General features: G+C 31.8%; 2 protein-coding genes across 2 annotated transcripts; both read right to left on the minus strand.

The window, feature by feature from the left end:
• Positions 1 to 209: 209 nt before the first annotated feature.
• LOC137920022 (insecticyanin-B-like) lies at positions 210 to 4,378 on the minus strand. Its single transcript, XM_068763254.1, has 4 exons — positions 4,262 to 4,378; positions 1,947 to 2,154; positions 1,000 to 1,101; positions 210 to 415 (listed from the first exon to the last, which is right to left on the minus strand). The coding sequence occupies exons 1-4, from the start codon at positions 4,376 to 4,378 to the stop codon at positions 210 to 212; spliced, it is 633 nt and encodes a 210-aa protein (XP_068619355.1).
• An 8,428-nt stretch (positions 4,379 to 12,806) lies between these two features.
• LOC137919954 (bilin-binding protein-like) lies at positions 12,807 to 15,382 on the minus strand. Its single transcript, XM_068763178.1, has 4 exons — positions 15,275 to 15,382; positions 14,161 to 14,368; positions 13,313 to 13,414; positions 12,807 to 12,982 (listed from the first exon to the last, which is right to left on the minus strand). The coding sequence occupies exons 1-4, from the start codon at positions 15,380 to 15,382 to the stop codon at positions 12,807 to 12,809; spliced, it is 594 nt and encodes a 197-aa protein (XP_068619279.1).
• Between the last annotated feature and the right edge of the window lie 3,547 nt (positions 15,383 to 18,929).

Genomic DNA, 18,929 nt, shown 5'->3' on the forward strand with positions numbered 1-18,929 from the left:
TATCTTAAAAAAAGTAAAGTGCATTTAAAAACTAAAAAAAGGGTTTTATGATCATGAATCGATAAATCGACGTACAATACTCAACATACAGATTAAAATATCAAAAAGCCAGAAATTTGAAAGGTTTCTTACAATCTATGAATAAAACGAAAATTTACAATTAATAAACATTTATTTTATATAAATGTTATGAATTTTTTTATTCTAACTTAATAATTCAGCCATGGCAGAGGACAGGACGAAAGAAATTGGGTAATTTTTCTGAAGCTCCTTGCCTCGCAAGCTTGGTCCGAATGATCATTGTATACGTAATAAGATGGATTGATAATATGAGAATTCTCAGCAAGGAACTTATCGACGCACGATTTAGCGTAACCATCAATGGTGTTGGTTCTTGATAAAATCCACGAGAATACTGTAAAAAAAAGGTTTAAATTCCATTTTAGTTTATGTCTAATTGTACACAGTTTTATTATCTGTATTTAAAAATAGTTATGTTAATATATAAAAATATTTAAGGGAGTTATGCAATTATTTTCTTATACTCAATGTTAGTAATTATCTCTTTTTACCTGTCATTAAAATGAAAAAAGTCAGAAATCATAATAGCTGTAGTACCAACAGAAACGATAAACATTGGTGATATTAATTTTGGTGTGGAAGCCAATTACAAAACCATACAAACATTTACGCATTCACACACACAAACATATCATAACAGAAATTTATATATTAACGCTCAAAATATCAAAGAGAAAGTTATTTATTATTATTGTTATTATTATAACGGTTTTGCAAGACACAAGATCTGCCTTATATAGAAACTTCTTGAAACTTTTTTTACATCGCTTTTGTATTCACGACATGTTGATAAAAATGATTTCGGTAGAATATTTTAAAAATCTGAAATAGCTATGCTGGAGTATATATATGCTCTGGACAGAATCCAAATAAATCTATTGTAACATATTTTACAAGAATTGACTTATTTTAAATTACTTTGGCGTTTTCCAGTGTTCTTGAAGTATTTGCAGCTGTATCCAATAGAATAGTTGTAGTAATCTGTATCCAGAATATACAAGTAGCTATTCTTGGCTTGACCTGCAAAAAAATTGAATGTTGCAATGTAAATTAGATATCATTCAGTTATCATGGTTTAATAAAAATTGACTGGCGACGTTTCCATAGGAGTAATAAATGAATCCAGCTCTAACATACCTTTAATCTGGTTACGAATTTTAAAAACAAAAGATCCTCTTATTTATTTACATATTTTTTTCAATAGCTTTATGAGAGAAGAGACGAAAAATTTTGTAGTATCTTCATGTCACGAGATTGAAAATTTTGGTATGTGCAATTATTTGCGCCTGTCAAATTGAGGCATGGCAAATTTCTAGATAGACGCTGGTTTTCATTAAAATGACATCTTGCGAAAAGGAAACTAAACAAAGTTACGTCGTCTTCGTCATCGTTTCAGCTCATAGAGGCACACTAACAAGCACACACACAAGGCCTAGACCTCCCCCAGAAATATCTTTGGGGGACATACATTAATCGCCACGCTTGATAGGAGGGTTCGCGATCATAATATTGTATTGAGATATGCAGAGGACGCTGCTGCCAATTCCCTGGAAACTTTTTTGTGAACAGTGGCAATCCTGTATAATTAATGCATAAAGTGTAAATAATATTAGATTGTATCCCAGAAATCGAACCCGCGACCAACGATTGCGAGTCTCGATCCTCTATCAATGCGCTAACATTGTTCTAACAATTAGAGGTATGCATTTATTGTTAATTAAATTATCCAAGCTGCTTCTTCCCAACATTCTGTTTCAGGTTAAAATGCTGGCAGGAAATAATGAGCTAAAATAATTCTTAGTGAATCTATTTGCAATTTTTTTTAATTAGTGATTTATGATGTTCATTATTTTGTCTATATTTACCTCCGAATGTGTATGTCAACATAATCTTAGCTGGTGCAATCAAAGTTAAATCTCCTTCGATGTAAGTCTTGATGCCGTCGACCACGTGGGTGTTCTTCACCTTTCCTCTTAATTCGTTAACGAGATACTCAGCTGTTGTGCACAATCCCCTACTACCTTCTTCACCTGCATTCGGGAACTTTGCGATTTCGTACCATTTTCCGGAAAACTAGACATACCAAACAAGAAAGTAAATTCCAAAAATTAGTGACCAAAAATTTATTGCTACAATTTGCGTCCATCTTTACATTTAATTATCATGTCAGTCAATGAACGCCCAAGGAATAGACCACCCCTAAAGATCGCAACAGTGAAAGTTCTTGCACTGCCTGCATCCAACGACCTTCACTGTGTCGTCTTTTCATATTAATAACATAATGTTAATATGGTAAGAAAAAACATTTTTATAAATCCGAATAAATACATACTAAATCCAATGTTTACCTATCTCTGAAGACTTTACACTACCAGAAGTTATTGGTTGCAACAAACTAATAATCACTTTACATTGTACGGGAATTTACATTGTGACGGGAATTAAGTAAAAGCTTCAAACTTTCTTACTGAAAAATGAACAATACATTAACCTTTTGCAGCTGTCACACCTGTAAGCAATAACCATTGTGCAATGGACTTGTATGCATCTAACAATAGCCACTGTCTTTACGTGGTTTTGTAAAAGCGACATCTATGACAAGTGTGAGGAACTATTTTGAATATACATTTTTCTTTAAACGCACTGCTGTGAGTTTTCGGACGACAACTCTTTGATGCCAACTTACATAAAAATTTGAGAATGAATGTAGTTGTAAAAGCTTCAACGCTTAACTGACAAATGATATGTACAGCCTTTTAAAGCTATTACACTTATAAAAAATTGCCCTAGATAAAACATTATTGCCACTATTATCGCATAATTTGTAACAGTGACATCTATGTAAAATTACCGGAACTATTTCGACTAAGCACTTTAGTGCTGATTATAACGTAATAGCAGCACGTCTGCAAAAGATACCTTTCTGGTTTAAAAGATGGTCTCTTTCAAAAGAAACTGTATTTTTTAATCTTATTGCATAAAAATAATAAAATTTAGTTTTCATTGTTTTAATAGACATCAATGAAATGACATAATTGAATATAGACGTAAATAAGACAAATATACACAAACTTTAATTAACAGTAAAAAGAGTAAAGATAGATCTATAAATATTATTCCTAAACTACATAAACACAAATAATTAAAAATTACTAAATATTAATGAATGATTGATGTGAAATAAACTTAAATAAATATATATGAAGAACAATAAAAAATAACCTCTAATCGGGATTTTTAAAGAAGTTTTATACACAAAGTTATTTAAGTATAAGTATATTAATTAAAGAAGATATTCCCATGTCTCATTGGGAACAGAGTTTTAATTGCTTCATTATAGCAATAGGTACAGTAAATTTTTTATTAAACAAATAAATAAATTTTATCATTTAAACAGATTAAACTTTATTTTAATTTCCTTTATATTTATTATTATTTATTTTATTTACCCTATTTGTACACCATAGACAATAAATAGAGGAAAATGGTTTAGATAATGATTTTTATATATGTTATAATTGATATTATAATGTTTTGACATATAACAAAGTTAAACATTGCTCTTTATAATTATTATTTAATCACATTGCTTATAAATTATAATGGGTGTATTTGCTATATCTAAATTTATTTAAGAATATTTGTTAAAAAAAATAACGTCAGTCGAGACCAAGTTAAAATTATAAAAAAATTGATACACGAATTTTTTCAATCCGGTGAGCTAAGATGGGATCAAGTACACAGCTTAACAAGAAGTTTTACTATCTTTTAAGATTAACATTTTGTAGTATGGTTTTTTATACGTAAATTCACTTAAATTCTTGAAACGCCATAATTAAAAAAAAAAAAACACAGAATTTTTTTATTACTCTATATTGATTTTACGTTCATTTATGGGACATTCGGTATATCTCTTTGAACAAATGTTATTTATTTAAAAAATTGTAAACTAAAATGATTTTAAAATTTTATCTTTTTCTGAATCTAAATACATACGGATTGGCTTTGATATATGGGAAATTATTCCATTTTTTCTAGACAGAGAGATTATTCATTCCCTTTTACTAGACAGAGTACTAGGTAATTATACTATAGCTATTTTAAGAACCTGTGGAAGTTTTCCATCTATCCTACATCTTTTACGATAAAGGTAAGAGTACATTTACGGAAAAACACTTACAGCATTAAAATTGAAATCAGATTTCATGTTCACGGGTGGACAGGGTCCATCTTCGAAGACTCCGATTTCGGTCGCGGCTGTTGCACCAATAATGGCGAAAATTAAAACGCGAAACATAATTTATGATTTCAATACAGCGTACTAAGTCAACTGTCCGAGAGTCACTTAATTTCTGAACGATATCACAACTTTCGCATCCATTTTATACTAGTATTTTTTTAAAGGTCACTTACGGAGAAAAAAGAATATAAAGAGACAAAATCTATTTGTTTTTTTTTTATTTATTTAATGAAAATTAATCCGATCGATGTATTGCAAACATCGATTCACAAATTTCGCTCGTCACTGATCAAATCCGATGTTTAGTTGTAACGCTATATTCGTTGGCCCAATACAACTTATTTGTTGTCATTCTAGAAGATGACTTTTTACTGATAAAAAGATCTGAATCTATTAGATAATGACATGATACTTACACAGTTACAAATTTTGAAACTTCTGTTAAAAAAAACGACAAGTGTGTTTTGGCAGTTTTCTTTTCAATTTTAACATTTTTCGTGTTAACCAGACGGTGTCTAAAAATTGTAAAGAGTTCAAAGCTGAAACCTAAAGACACTAGATCAGAGCTATGGTTGTTGAATTATCACCTCTAAGCCAAACTCACTTAATTTTTGCCGCGTGTGTAGAAATGTTCACGCTTCTACCGATTAATCCTATTTTCTCGCCATTGCAAGCTTTAATCTCATCAATTGTATGCAGTAAATCAATGGTTCTGCCCAGCGGTAGAATCTCACAATTAAAAATGCTCTTCCAATCCAACCATACATAAAATATCATCTTTTTGCTAGATAACTCGGATTTCGTGTCAGCCTGTAAATATCACTTCTCTGACCAAAACCTTCTTCTTCATCCGTACCTGATCCACTTTTCATACTAGCTATCAATATCATTAAAAACGTATCGGTTTCATTACGTCCTAATAAAGAGTCACATAATACACGGTTTATTAGATTTATTTCAGTGGCCTCGTGCACTCAAATATCAAGCTTTTTTGTACTACCAGCTTTTACATATGTAGTAACGACTGGAGTAATCTTGAATCACTTTTTCATTTTATTCATATCTGGGTTACCAAAGCGAGGTACATGCTTGAAAAATCAAAATTCATATTAAGAAATTTTTAACCAATTTTGTACAACTCTTTTGGCACTGCATTAGGTTTATAAAGCCACAAAGTTTTTCAAGGCTTAGGTCACATCATTCCTCTTTTCTTTGAAGTAAAATCTTAAAAATGGATAGTTTTTCTTCTATAGTATATTCTCTTGTATACTCATTTTGTAAAGAATAAACGAAAAATACCCATAAAACAAAATTTTACAAATTTTTTATTAATTTTACAACGTAACCTTTTTCTTCTCCTTTGCAGCCGATAGACGCCCACCTCAAGCTATAAGCCTCCTTCAAAGATCGCCACGATAACCGGTTTTAAGCTGCCTGTATCCAGCGAGTTCCTGTGACATTAACTAAGTAGTCTGTTCTCCTAGTGGGATCATACCCACGCCACGTCTACCGGCTTGTGGTCGCCACTAGAGACCCTTTCAGCCCCAACCGCCGTCAGCTACACGAACCATGTGCCTCACCCACTGACGAGCAATTCTTCAAGCTACGTCCGAAACATAACCTGTAGTCATTAAAAATATCCAGATACAAATAGTTGAACCAAAACTATTGTGCTACGATAAAAAAAAAACAATTTATTAGGAAATTGTTTCGAGCTAATAATTATTTGTATATATAACGTTTATTGCACTTATTTATTATAGTTTTATTGGTATACAATAAAGTACGAATAAATAATTAAAACATCATAACGAGTCATCAAAAACCATCGTAAACAAAAAGATATCTATATGTATATTTACTGTATTGTTTATTGTACAAATGTACAAGATACTTCTGTGTCTAAAAATATTAAGAGATTTCGGGGTCTTATGCGCAGCTCTCCGCCACACTATCGTCTCTGGCAACACAAGCCTTTTTTTAGTTTTTTTTTTTTTCGTTTAATAAACCAGTAACTTTTACATGCGTCCAATTACAACCGGTATTTATCATTATATTTATCATCATCATCATGATTTCAGCTGTGGGGCATCTTCATCATGCAGAACGTGGCCTCACAGTTTCCCTATGAAACTGGTTTAAGCGGGATACTTCCAGCGTCTTCTGACAAATTTGACATGGTCGTCTGTTTACCTTGTGAGAAAACGTCTTTTGCTGCATTAGCCTTAGTATTCACTAGAGAATATTCAGGCCCCAGAGACCATCTATTCTGTGTGCTATATGGCCTATCTACTGCCACTATAACTAACAACCTTCCGATCACCTAGGCCAGTGATGCCCAAAGTGGTCTATATCGACCCCTAGGGGTCTATTACAAACTTCAAGGGGTCTACGTCAGCGAAAAAAAATATTTTTAATGTTACGTATATTTTACATAACAGATACAAAATTTTATTTTAAGTAATTTTAATTTAAATTCAATTAATAAATGTATAAATTAACATGTGTTTTTACTTTAAGTTTTTACATTAAACTTCACTACAGTTAGAAATTTACAGGAAATCAATATCAGGTAAGTAGGGGGTCTACCCAACACGGAAAAACATGGCAAGGGGTCTACGACACAAAAAAAGTTTGGGTAACGGTCCTATCCCGTATCTCCTCATTCCTGATTCTAAGTCCCTGGCATAGCAGATATACATTAAATTAGGAACAAAAAGTTGCTGTCTGTTCATTGCCCAAACAAATACGGTAACACATCGTGATTGAAAATCGTGGATTTTCACATAAACTGCTTTGAACCAGTTGCACGTATTTGTAATAGAGAAAATCAACATGGCCTTAGCAGTGAGGTATTCATAGCCGAAGCATTTATATGAAAATTCTGCACCCAGGAATGAAATAAATTTACTCTTCATTCACTTATCTGTCGAATATATAAGTGTGAACAATATTGCCTTCTAGCAGTTTTACGTGAGAATCATTACTCTTGAAAATGCCTCATTTGACAGATGAAAATATTGTAATCGTAAAATTACTCCGCAACATTAATTATTTTTGAAATAATTGTATTTAAAAACATTAATCTGCTGCCAGACACCCTGTAAATAAGTACCACAAGTACATATTTATTAATAATTCCATTCTTTTTTTAAATTATTCTCTCGATTGGTCGTTGATCTAAAAATAGAATTAATTTTTTTTAAAGTGAAGCATAAAAAATAATATGTATGTCGAGGCTGGCTGCATGTAAAACAATTTTAAAAATATAAAAATATTTTGTAGTCGTTGTTGTTCGATCATGTGAATTACGGGAAGCTACAAAGTCTGCTGCGGTTTTAGTTTCTTTAACTCCGTTCGATTTTAACTTTAGATTATTTGATTAAATAAATATATTTACGGAATTGAATTCATAGAAAGGTGATTATGTTTGAATCGTCGGAGGACACTGGACGCAGGCTTGGTAGCGGTCCTATCAGTAATCTAGGAGACCTATATCAAGCAGTAAAAGTCCTATAACTGAAATGATAATGGTGATGATGTAATATAAGAAGATGAGTCCATCAACCTGCATCCATCGGTTCTGCGCACTGTGTGGCTCTCTGTCATAAGCTGTATTTTCATCTAAAAATGTTTTATAATGATCATCAAAAGTGATGACAGTTTAAGTGAATTATCATAGTTTAAAATTCAGCTCCTTAAAATAAATCTGCGATAAAAAAAAATCATTTGAATTGTATTTCTATAACCACAGCAACGAGCCCAGGTTGCTTCAGAGCGTTGAACTTCAATAAACGTTGGAACAATGAAGATTTCACATTTATGTATAAAAAAAAATAACCACATGGTAGCGGAGTTTGAAGGTAGATCAGATAATTTTGGTCCAATTAACATAATTTTATCTTATCAAAATCGAAAACAATGTTTACATGTGTCTAAAAGCAGCAAAAACATTTAAACAATGCCCACAGAGCAAGCAGTCGATCTTGACCTAAAAGACAACTAACTTTATTTAATTAAAATTGATTTTTTTGGTTTGATTAAATCATATTAACATTGTATCTCATACTTAACTGTCAATAACGGAGGTCAGAAAATACGAATGGTTTACACAGTTTAAGTTATGACCTCTTGATAACATAAGATTTTAGTTAATAACAACTCATTGTTCTACATTAATTATTACAAAAGATTTATTAACTTATATTAAAATGTACATAAACATAAATATATTCAAGTCTTACAACCACAAGGTGGATGTCTTCACTTAAATGACGTCGTTGTAACCCATAGTCGGCCATAGTAAGACCAAGCCGCCCCAAAAAATGTCTATGGGGGATATAACATAAGCGCTACGCTTGGCAGGGTTGTTGACGATCGCAGTGTGTTATAACACGCAAAGGAAGCTGCTGTCTATTCTCTGGAAACTTGTTTGTAGGCTGTGGCAATCCTTTATAATTAATGCACAAATTGTAAAATATATAATTGATGATTGCAAATCTGAGTTTTCAACCTCCACTGCAACCCAAAAGTCGATATACCAAAAAGTTAATTTTTTTTTCTTTATTTTATTTGGTTACTGATATTGCTTTTATAGTCATCACTTCAACCGTCGGACGTTTTCTATTGGACATATGCCTTATGAATAGATTTCCAAAAGCACCGGTACTAAGCGGCTTTTATTTGGAATTTTATGACATTAACAATATCATCGGTATACCTTGTGAATGGACGTAATACACTGCGCTTCCTGGTTCGCGGTGTCCACTTTAGAATCTCACTGCCAGTAAGTTCTGTAAACTCTGGCCACTGGCATTTCAATTTACCAATCTACTGGACTATATTGGTTATTTTCGTTCTCATTTGTGATTCTCTTAGAGAAATCACGAATATAGCCCTTCCATTGCTCATTTAGCGGCTAATAGTCTGCCAATCAGACTCAGAGTGATCACGTTCACTAAAATCTTTTAGGTTTTATATTTTTCGGTAATAGATTCGATTCCAATTATCGATACTGACTACAAAATTTAAGCACTTGAATACTATTCGGATACATGAAAAATTATAATAAAAATCAAAGTAATCCCTTAATAATAAATATTCATAATAATTTCATCATCATCTCAACCGCAGGACGCCAACTGCTGGAGAAAGATCTTCTCCATAGATTTTCAATTAGACCAACGAGGTGGACGATCGTGGAGGCTCTACGAAAAAACACATGAGTTTACTTCTAAAACATTAATTAATATAACTGCTCAACAAGTCCTTCCAAACTCAATAACTTTCTAAATATCTATGCTAAAACTAAACACTCTCACACATATATATATATATATATATATGTAGGCCACTTGCAACCGATCTTTTTGAAAATAAATTATGAATGTCTATGTTCAGCAGTAGACGTTCTAGAGCTGAAATGATGAAGGTGATGAAATTTCCCAAAACTGCCATCTTCTTTGGGCCATTGTAGTATGATTTTTGTCAATCTTTTACAGAAGAATAACTCATTGTTATATATTGAACATGACGGCAGGCATGCAAAATTAATTTATTTATTTGAGAGGCATTTATTTAAAAAATATAATTTAAAAGTATATCCGATATTTTTCAAATTTAATTGGGGTTAATCTAACTTTCTAACCTATCGCCTGAATTTATTCATGACGTTGATTTAAGAGACACAGTATATTTATGTCAATATATTTGTACATGTTACGTTATACGAGTATATACCATAATCAACAGCGAAAGTTATCTTTCCGACTTGAAGTTTTATAGCTCCGATGCCGATGTCATACCGGTTTAATCAAAATCATTTAGCTTATTATGTAAATCGGCACTGAGAGATATATTTTTTAAGTGCAATTTAAAACAATTTTGTTTAAACTTTGTATTAACAAGCTACGTGTTATGACTTCGGCACTGAAAGGCTGTCTCTCTATTCTATTAACAAAGTCTCAATTTTTCAACTAGCTAAACAGTTGCCTATGCTAGAGATTTTTCTAGATGATCGAATTAGCAATGAGAAGATTCGTAGTCCAACTAAATAGCCATAGCCCATCGATTAGAAAGTTGAAATAGCAGTGGAAATACCAAATAGCGAGCAGAACTGTGGCCTTAGGGGTCTCAAGTGGAAACTAATGACAAATGATGATAAATATATACAGCGAAATAAGAAGCAATGTAATTGTGAATATAGACGAGGAAAGAAAGGCGACGTGTAAAAGAAGATCAGAACGTCGAAAATGAAAGATTTTCTGAAATGGAGAAAAGAGAAAAAAATATATGGAAAGAAAGGAGATAGAGCATAAAAAATGAATAAATATTTACACTCGCATTGTAACATTCTTGCTCCTAAGAAAGCTTAAGGAATGAAAATTAAAAAAAAATGTTCAATTAACGCAAGTGCAAGATATACTCCCACAGGAACAGTTGTCCTCAATATGGTCGTCACAAGACGTTAGATGGTTGTAAGAGGCAGACCTCTTATAGACGTTTGCATTGTAAACTATGTATATCCTACGGCTGAAACTATATAGTGATGGTCATACTAAAATTTATACCATTTAAAAGGCCATATGTATATATGTATATATATGTATATATATGTATACATATGTTTACAGTTTTATATTCCGGAAAGAAATATTTCGCAGTGCTTGACATTGTCATAATCATTTTGTTACTATTTTTAGCATACGATAAAAGTAAATTTTTACATTGGAATATTTATAACGAATAACCTTGTCATACGATCGCACTTTTCGTTGTGAGAATAAATATCGATACAGAATTCAAAGGATAACTTTCTTCACTACCTTTTTGAGAGAATATGAATTACATCATCAAAGACAAGATACCGTGAACACATTTTTCTTTGAGCCCGATAACTTAACAAACACTGTAATAGTTATAGTCTTATAGAGTAATAGCAAGGATCATTGGAAGATTTGACTCGCGAGGTTTATTAAAGCGATTTGATAATGACCATGTATAAACTCCATGACAGATGTCAAAATAAACTTTTTTTTATATTGAATATGTCAGTACTGAGGCAAATATGATTCAGCCAGGTGTATAAAACTCTGGCACAGGCTAAAAATTGAGATGAAGACCGCTGCCCACATTCAGGACTTTTCGCGACTTCAACTACATCATCTATCTATCTAGATCAAAAGTACATAATCATTATATATATAATATAGTCTTTAGAAGCGATTTCTATAGCTTGCTTTATGATATAGATACTGATCGGTATGAAAGTAAGTTTAATATTAAAAAAATATATTTTAAAAACTAAAATTAGGTTTATTAGGTATCCATTTATGTATATTTCACTCTTAAGCGTCCCTATGTTGTATCGAAAAGCTTGTTGACTACACATTTACTCAATAAAGTTATTGCGAAGTATGAAACTTTTTTTTTTTAAAAAATGCGGCAGACATATCTTCTGCCTATGCTGGTTGCCAGTACAGCTAATAAAGCATAGAAATTACTTGTAAATAACTTTAAAAAATTTAAGGATTACATTGTTATAGAAATAGAATCGAATAATAACATTTTAGTATAAGTATAATTATTATTAATAATTTTATCATTTTGAGAGGTACGGCCTGAGTCTTGTTTATGTTTTTTTTATTAACTATTTAGAAAGTAATAACTTTTTACGACCAGTCGTTTTTATAATGTAACAAGTTTTTTAACCTTCATTTAGTTACTTTTTATTTGCATGCCAAGAAATTAAAAAAGTGTTAAATAAACCTAATACAACATCAATTATTTTAAGTGAACTAACTTTTTAAGTTATATATTTGAAAATTTGTGAATTAAAAAAAACTCAACGGAATTAGATGTAGGCTCTCCACAGATCGCTGAAGGATTTGATTACTGTTTTCTTCAGGCTTTTCTGTTTTCTGTAAGTTTTATAGATCCATGCCACGCAGTATTCTCAGAAAGGCAACCCAGCGGACAGTATTGATACTTGCGGTCGTAGGTCACGGGTTCTATTTCTAGGATACAGTCTTATATAGTTCACACTTTGTGAATTAATCATAAAAATTGCCACTGCTCACAAAAAAGTTTCCAGAGCATACGCCGCAGTGTTCTTAGCGTACCATAATACCACGATCGCCAACCCGTCAAGACATAAGCTTGTGGTATATTTCCCATGAATATCTTTGGGGGAGGATTATGCTGGTGTCTATGGGCTGAAACAACGTAGGTTTACGAAATTGGTTTTTGATGTACACATTTATTCACGAACGAAATTTAATGGAATAAATGATTATGACTATTTATATTATGTCTGTATAGGAATAAATGTTTAAATAAAAATATAATTTAACGGTTAATTGTTTATTTAGTGAAGTGAAAGCAATATCCAAGGTGAATAATAAAACAATAGTTCACCTGGATATGACATTTGTAAAACAATAAAGACTATTTTATTATCTTACATATTGCTATAATGTGTATTAATTTACTTAAGGAACTCAGTAATGGCTCTGGTGGCCGAAGCTTGGCAGGCTCCTTCGGAATGATCGTTGAGGACGTATTTAGTAGAGTCAAGGATTTTGGAGGACTTCAAGTACTCTTCGACCTTGTATTTTGCTTCGCAGTCCAATTTCTTGCTCCTTGACTTGATCCAAGCGAACACTGCAACGAATTTCATATTAAATTTTAACTACAACACCTATTCAGTTTCACATATTCAACTGTTTCATTATATTATTCTAAATATCAGAAAAAAATTGTAAAAGTAAACTGTTATTGTCTCTACGTATAAAGATTTACATCGAAATAATTTATATTTCGAAAGTTGTCGGAAATAAATAATTATTACGAATTTTTGAACAGAGAACATTAAACGTCAAGTTGTCAAAATAAAAATTGTTATTAATTAACATGAAGTTAATTCAAGCGTTTTTGAGGTCAGTTTTTATGCGATTGTGAACAATATATATTTATATGTATTTCGTTAATTACCTTGATGTTTGTTGCCGTCCTTGAAGTATTTGCAGCTGTAGCCGAGAGCATAGCTCTTGTAGTCAGTGTCCAGGACGGTTAAGAAGGAGTTCTTGGATAATCCTGGTAAAAAAAGAATCTTATTTTATTACAAGAATATTCTGCCGATTAGAGTCACAATTCTTCTCAGAAATATTTATATCATTTGTGAGTTTTACATTATGAATCAAAACTAAGATTTCTAAGAGAAAATTTACGTGAAATGAAAATTGTGACCACGTATTATCACTTCAACTTAAAAGACACTACATATATACAGGATGATTGGTTATAGTTGTAAAGGCTTTAAAGGGTTGCACATTTTTAAAATAACCTCAGAATTATCATCCTCATATATATATATATATATAAAACGTTGAACTTCATACCGTTGCGTAAAAAGTTTATTAAGTATATAGCTTTGAAAACATTTGCTTTAACAACTGTATTAAAGACGATTGTTAAAGTATTTTCTTGCCTTACATATGATTGAATGTGTTGCTAGCCTTTCTTGGGTACATTTGAATGCATTGTTAAAATAAAGTCAGCAAACAAAAGACGACAGCTTAGGGAAAGAAATGATCGTTTGTTCTTTCACTATCATCTCACCTACAGGACGCCCAATGCTGGACATAGACTTTTTTCATAGTTTTCAAATAAGTTGTAAATAAAACATACGGTGTTTTCCGATGACCTTAGCAATGTCATGTTTACACCTTGTGGATCTACATCCTACGCGCTTTAGTAACAAATGTTCCAATTATTGTAAACCTAGTCTTTATCCTTTTGAAGTAGCCGTGAGTCATAATTGACTTAGTTGTTGCACTTACCGTTGAATGTATACGTAAGCATAACTTTAGAAGGTCCTACGAGTGTGAGGTCTCCTTCGATGTATGAGCGGATGCCGTCAACCACGTGTGTGTTCCTCACTTTGCCCTTATCGCCGTCGACCGTGTATTCGGCCACCGTACATTTTCCCTTAGCACCTTCTTCGCCTGCGTTAGGGTACTTTGCGATTTCATACCAAGTACCTTGATACTGTAACATTAATTTATTAATTTGTTATACATAATAATCTATAAGAAACATATCTTGTAACGAAATGTCTCCTTTGACACGTTTTGACGAAACTGCGGAAAAGCTTTCACATACAACCGTAGTTTCAAAGGCATTAGCCTAGTGCCTCGATGTACAGAGCTTCTTTTACTCAATATATTAAAGATGTGAATATAATCACTTCAGAGCCAAAGCCTTGAAAGAGGATAATCTCCTTCAACAACCTAGTCAGCGGAATGGGAAGTCCTGAAGATTATTTCAAACTATCTCTGACACATTTATCATTTTTTGTTTATCATCTATGACAGTTGGTTACTAATTATTAAAAAAAAAAGAAAATTTACACATATTTGACTATTGTTACAGACTTCATGGAGGTCCCGGAAAATATTCAGAAAGTTCTTAATTCAAAATTGAGAAAAAAGTTATATCTCTATGATACACGATTGTAAACATAAAAAGCATACGTAATTAAGATATAAGGTTTTAAATACCATACAGTGGATCTACGCCAAAAGTAATTTATACATGTTAACTTATAAAAGTTGTGATTTTAGAGTTCTTTTTACTATTTTTACGACTACAATAAGATTAACTAACATGCGATTAATCTAAAAAATAATGTTTTATTTACTTCGGTTAGTTAGAAATAATATAAAATTTTTAAATTATATTTCAAACTTTGTTTTTTAATTCTTATACCTTTGCTACAATGAACTTTTAGATACCGAGAAAAATTCATTTTAGTTAAATGTGCATTCGTAATAAAATTAAATGATTGTACTTTTTTACATAATAAACAATTTTTTTTATTTTTATTCTAATTGTGCACTATATTGTTAGTGATAAAACATTATATAAAAAAATGTTTATATGTATATGACTTACAGCTTCGAATTCGAAGTCTCTGACAGGCTTGACTTCAGGGCATGGTCCCTCGAAAATCACTTCAGCTGACGCCAGCGCTAACACAGCGAATGCAATAACACGAAACATTTTTAACTTTCAACGGAGCGCTGCCTGCCTTACTGTAAGAAGTCTTTACAATTTCTAGATGCTGTGTGAGAATGATCGGCCATTTTATACTAATTCCCTGGATAAAGGTCAAGAGTCAATATATCGATACATGGAGACAGAAAGAAAATCATACTCGGATATGCTACTCAATATACCAGTTTTCGAATTTTGTGACGTCATTGATTATAAGCAAATGAAGGTTTTAAAACACTTCTACTATGATAACTGTTTAAGTAATATAAATTAATAATATATTTATTGCATATTTCTCATAAAAGCGACGAGTAAGCATGTAACATATATTTTAACAGAGTAATAAATCAAATAAAGTATTAAATCAAAATAAACAATAAATTGAATTAATGAAAATAAAAATATTTTATTATTTTTCTTTCACATATTTTTTTCCTTTTCCTTTTCCTTTATAGTCATATTCAATACATGTGATAACTGAAATAAGTCAGCAAGAATATTTATATCTATATGTCATTGTAAACCTGACTTTTTGCGAAGAGTTGTTTTATGAACAAATTCATCTATAATGTTATGAGAAGTTTCTACTTGATCATGTATATGCAAATTACTTGTAGATGTAAAGTAATTTCAGAAAATTTCGTCTTTTTTTCAGCCAAATGACTCCCACTGCAGGGTGTCTAAAGGAGAATATACCATAACTGCCACGTTTGGCAGATGGATTGGCAATCGCAATTTTGTATTATGGTACGAAGAAGATGTTGCTGCCAATCCTTTGGAAAGTTATTTGTGATAAGGGGCAATCATATATAATTAATTACGAAAGTGTGAACTATATACATATATATATATATATATATATATATATATATATATATATCCCCGGAAAACGAAACGGTGACCAATAATAGCTGCTATAAAATGTTCATGCTCTTAGAAAATTTACAATTTGGTTAAAAAATGTCTACGTCAATATATACAATTCTTGTCGGATTTTAGACGTAGTTTTTTATATGTGCATCAAAAACGAAATACAACCTCCTTTTGCACCCCATCTATTTTCCTACAGCCAAGAACTTAGTTTTTTCTTTAGATCGGTGTACAGTGTGTTTGTTCTGTTTGTTACTCAAACTATGTCACGTCTGACAGCTTAAAATTAAATCTACAAAATTAAATAAGTAATAATTCTTTTCTTTTTTCTTAATTTTATGCAAATTAATATTAATATAGATTTTTATAAGTTTTAAGTAAAAATGTCCCTTTTTTTTAGTTTTCAAATATGTCATTATTGATTACTAAAAATTAAACTTTATTAAAAACTGCTCTAAATGTAACAGTTAAGAAGTCGCAATACTATAAACATGTCAGTAGAGTATGAATAAAATAAACACATCAATATTTATTGTTCTTTTAATTTGTCTAGTGGAAAGTTCCTTTAAATTCTCAACCGTGCAAAACTTTAAAAGATGTTAATGAATAGTTATTAATACGGTTTAAGAATCATTTATTTATCGTAATTACTGTAATGATTTGTTCTTCTTTCAGCCGATAGACGCCCACTGCAAGGTATAGGCCTCTACTTTAGATCACTACTATGACCAGTATTGCGCTGCCCGCATGCAGAGGCTTCCAGCAATCTCGACCATGTCGGTCTACCTAGGGGAGGCGCGTTTACCAGCTAGAACGCCTCCCAGAAAAACCAGGCAGGTCACCCAAACAAGTCACCTACAAAGTGACTCGACACGCCCAAGCAAGATGGCCGTCGAAAAGAACTTACCAAGAAAAAAATACTACCGGAACAAGTAACGGCGATGGGCGGCGGAGGCTTCGGCAACACACCTAGGACTACGCAACACACCGATGCGCCAGGAGGCACAATAAGTTTTTATTTAAAACTAGCGACTAAATTTGTTAGCTCTGAGTTCGATCAAAATTGTAACAGCCTTGCATAACCAACAATAGGTTCAATGATTCAGAATAAATACGTTACCGGCTCTTGATCGGCACTGGATTATCTTTCGGACCCAACCGGCTGGTTTGAATTAGTTGCACGAGCATTATACCCCGCCCACTGAAGTAACAGACGAGCAATTCTTCGAGCTACGAATGTGACCTTATATAACGAGCATATCAAGAATGGACACTATCAACACATTACGAAAAGGGTATAAGGAAGATAAAAAGGAACAACAAAATCATATAATGTTAACTTCAAATACATTAAATAAAGTGTACAGTACTTGAGCTTCTTTGTACTACTAGAACAAACAACATTGCGTTCACCTAAAAGTCTTATAATAAAAAGCATAGTACTGCGTTTTGTTTCGTTGCTGATGAAAGATAATAAATGTCTAAATAGTCTGCCAAATTACTTTGGAATTGGAATTATTCCGTTTATTAAATATGTCATATTCCACATTTGTTTAGTATCAGAAATATCTTTTGCCAGAATAAAACTAAATAGAATAAAAACATACTTACTGTGCACGCAATTACGATCTTTGCCGTGTTTGCAAGGGAAAGATGGGAGCCAAGATAGAGCTGGTAGTAAGGATAGAAAGTGTCACCATCGACTCAATAACAGAAAATCACACCGCCATAATTTTTTCTAAATATTGTTATAAAATAGTAAACAAATTACTAGTTAAAAATAAAACTAAATAAAAATTAGCAAAATTTAATATAAAGTTGAGTAGTAAAATAATTGTAAAAGAAGAAACAATAATAATAGAAATAATGACAAAAATTAAAAATTGTGAACTAAATTCTGATAATAACAAAAATGTAGCGAAGAAGAAGATGCTGTGTATCACGATTGCTAATGAAAGAAAAGAGAATACAATAAAATGTAAAGAATGACAGAAGATACAGTAAAAAAACATGAGAATGACAGAATGGCAGAAGATAGGGTGACAGAAGACGGGATGACACAAGAGAACGCTAATTAAAAAATTACTCTAATTTTAATATGAAACAAAAGTCCCTATCATAGATATATACTAACTTGCCGATCACGACTGGATCAAAAATATACTAACTTGCCGGAATTTTGTTCCATAAAGACAATGCTCTGCAAAATCGTGATACAGAATCTTCCACCCGAAGTGCCAAATCAAATGCCGGTTACCATTTATTTAACCGACGAAAGTATACGAATAATGCGGTAGATATAAATGCTCACTTTATATTCGTCTATTAAAAGACACTCCATTAGAAAAATAGATAATAATTGTCATCAAAAAGCATATAGCATATTGCCGTGTATTTATAAAAGAATCCTTCAAAATGTAATGTACATAAATAAGACATATTTATTCGGAAAGCTTTGGAATTACAGTCATAGCATGCTCGAAACATAAAACCAGTAGTATATTTTTATACAAGTTATTTTTAAAAACCACAATTTGTTTACAACAATTTTTGACAAATAAAAATAACCGACATGCCAGCTGATTTACGTAAGAAGAAGGACAAGTAGCGGGTAATTGTCTAGTATATACAGACATACATATATGTTAGCCCACAGACCCATATATATACATATAAATAAACA

The sequence above is a fragment of the Battus philenor genome, unplaced genomic scaffold, assembly GCF_028537555.1.
Source record: "Battus philenor isolate CCGP_79_NKW_IND1 unplaced genomic scaffold, ilBatPhil1.0.hap1 SCAF_17, whole genome shotgun sequence".
Taxonomy (NCBI): domain Eukaryota; kingdom Metazoa; phylum Arthropoda; class Insecta; order Lepidoptera; family Papilionidae; genus Battus; species Battus philenor.

Bases quoted from the DNA above. Each gene is read 5' to 3' on its own strand.
- LOC137920022 (XM_068763254.1), bottom strand. From the start codon at position 4,378: ATGTTTCGCGTTTTAATTTTCGCCATTATTGGTGCAACAGCCGCGACC. The intron at 1,102-1,946 runs GTAAATATAGAC...ATTTTTTTGCAG, and splicing joins GTTGACATACACATTCGGAG to GTCAAGCCAAGAATAGCTAC. The intron at 416-999 runs GTAATTTAAAAT...TTTTTTTTACAG, and splicing joins GAACACTGGAAAACGCCAAA to TATTCTCGTGGATTTTATCA.
- LOC137919954 (XM_068763178.1), bottom strand. From the start codon at position 15,382: ATGTTTCGTGTTATTGCATTCGCTGTGTTAGCGCTGGCGTCAGCTGAA. The intron at 14,369-15,274 runs GTAAGTCATATA...TTAATGTTACAG, and splicing joins GAGACTTCGAATTCGAAGCT to TATCAAGGTACTTGGTATGA. The intron at 13,415-14,160 runs GTAAGTGCAACA...TTTTTTTACCAG, and splicing joins GCTTACGTATACATTCAACG to GATTATCCAAGAACTCCTTC.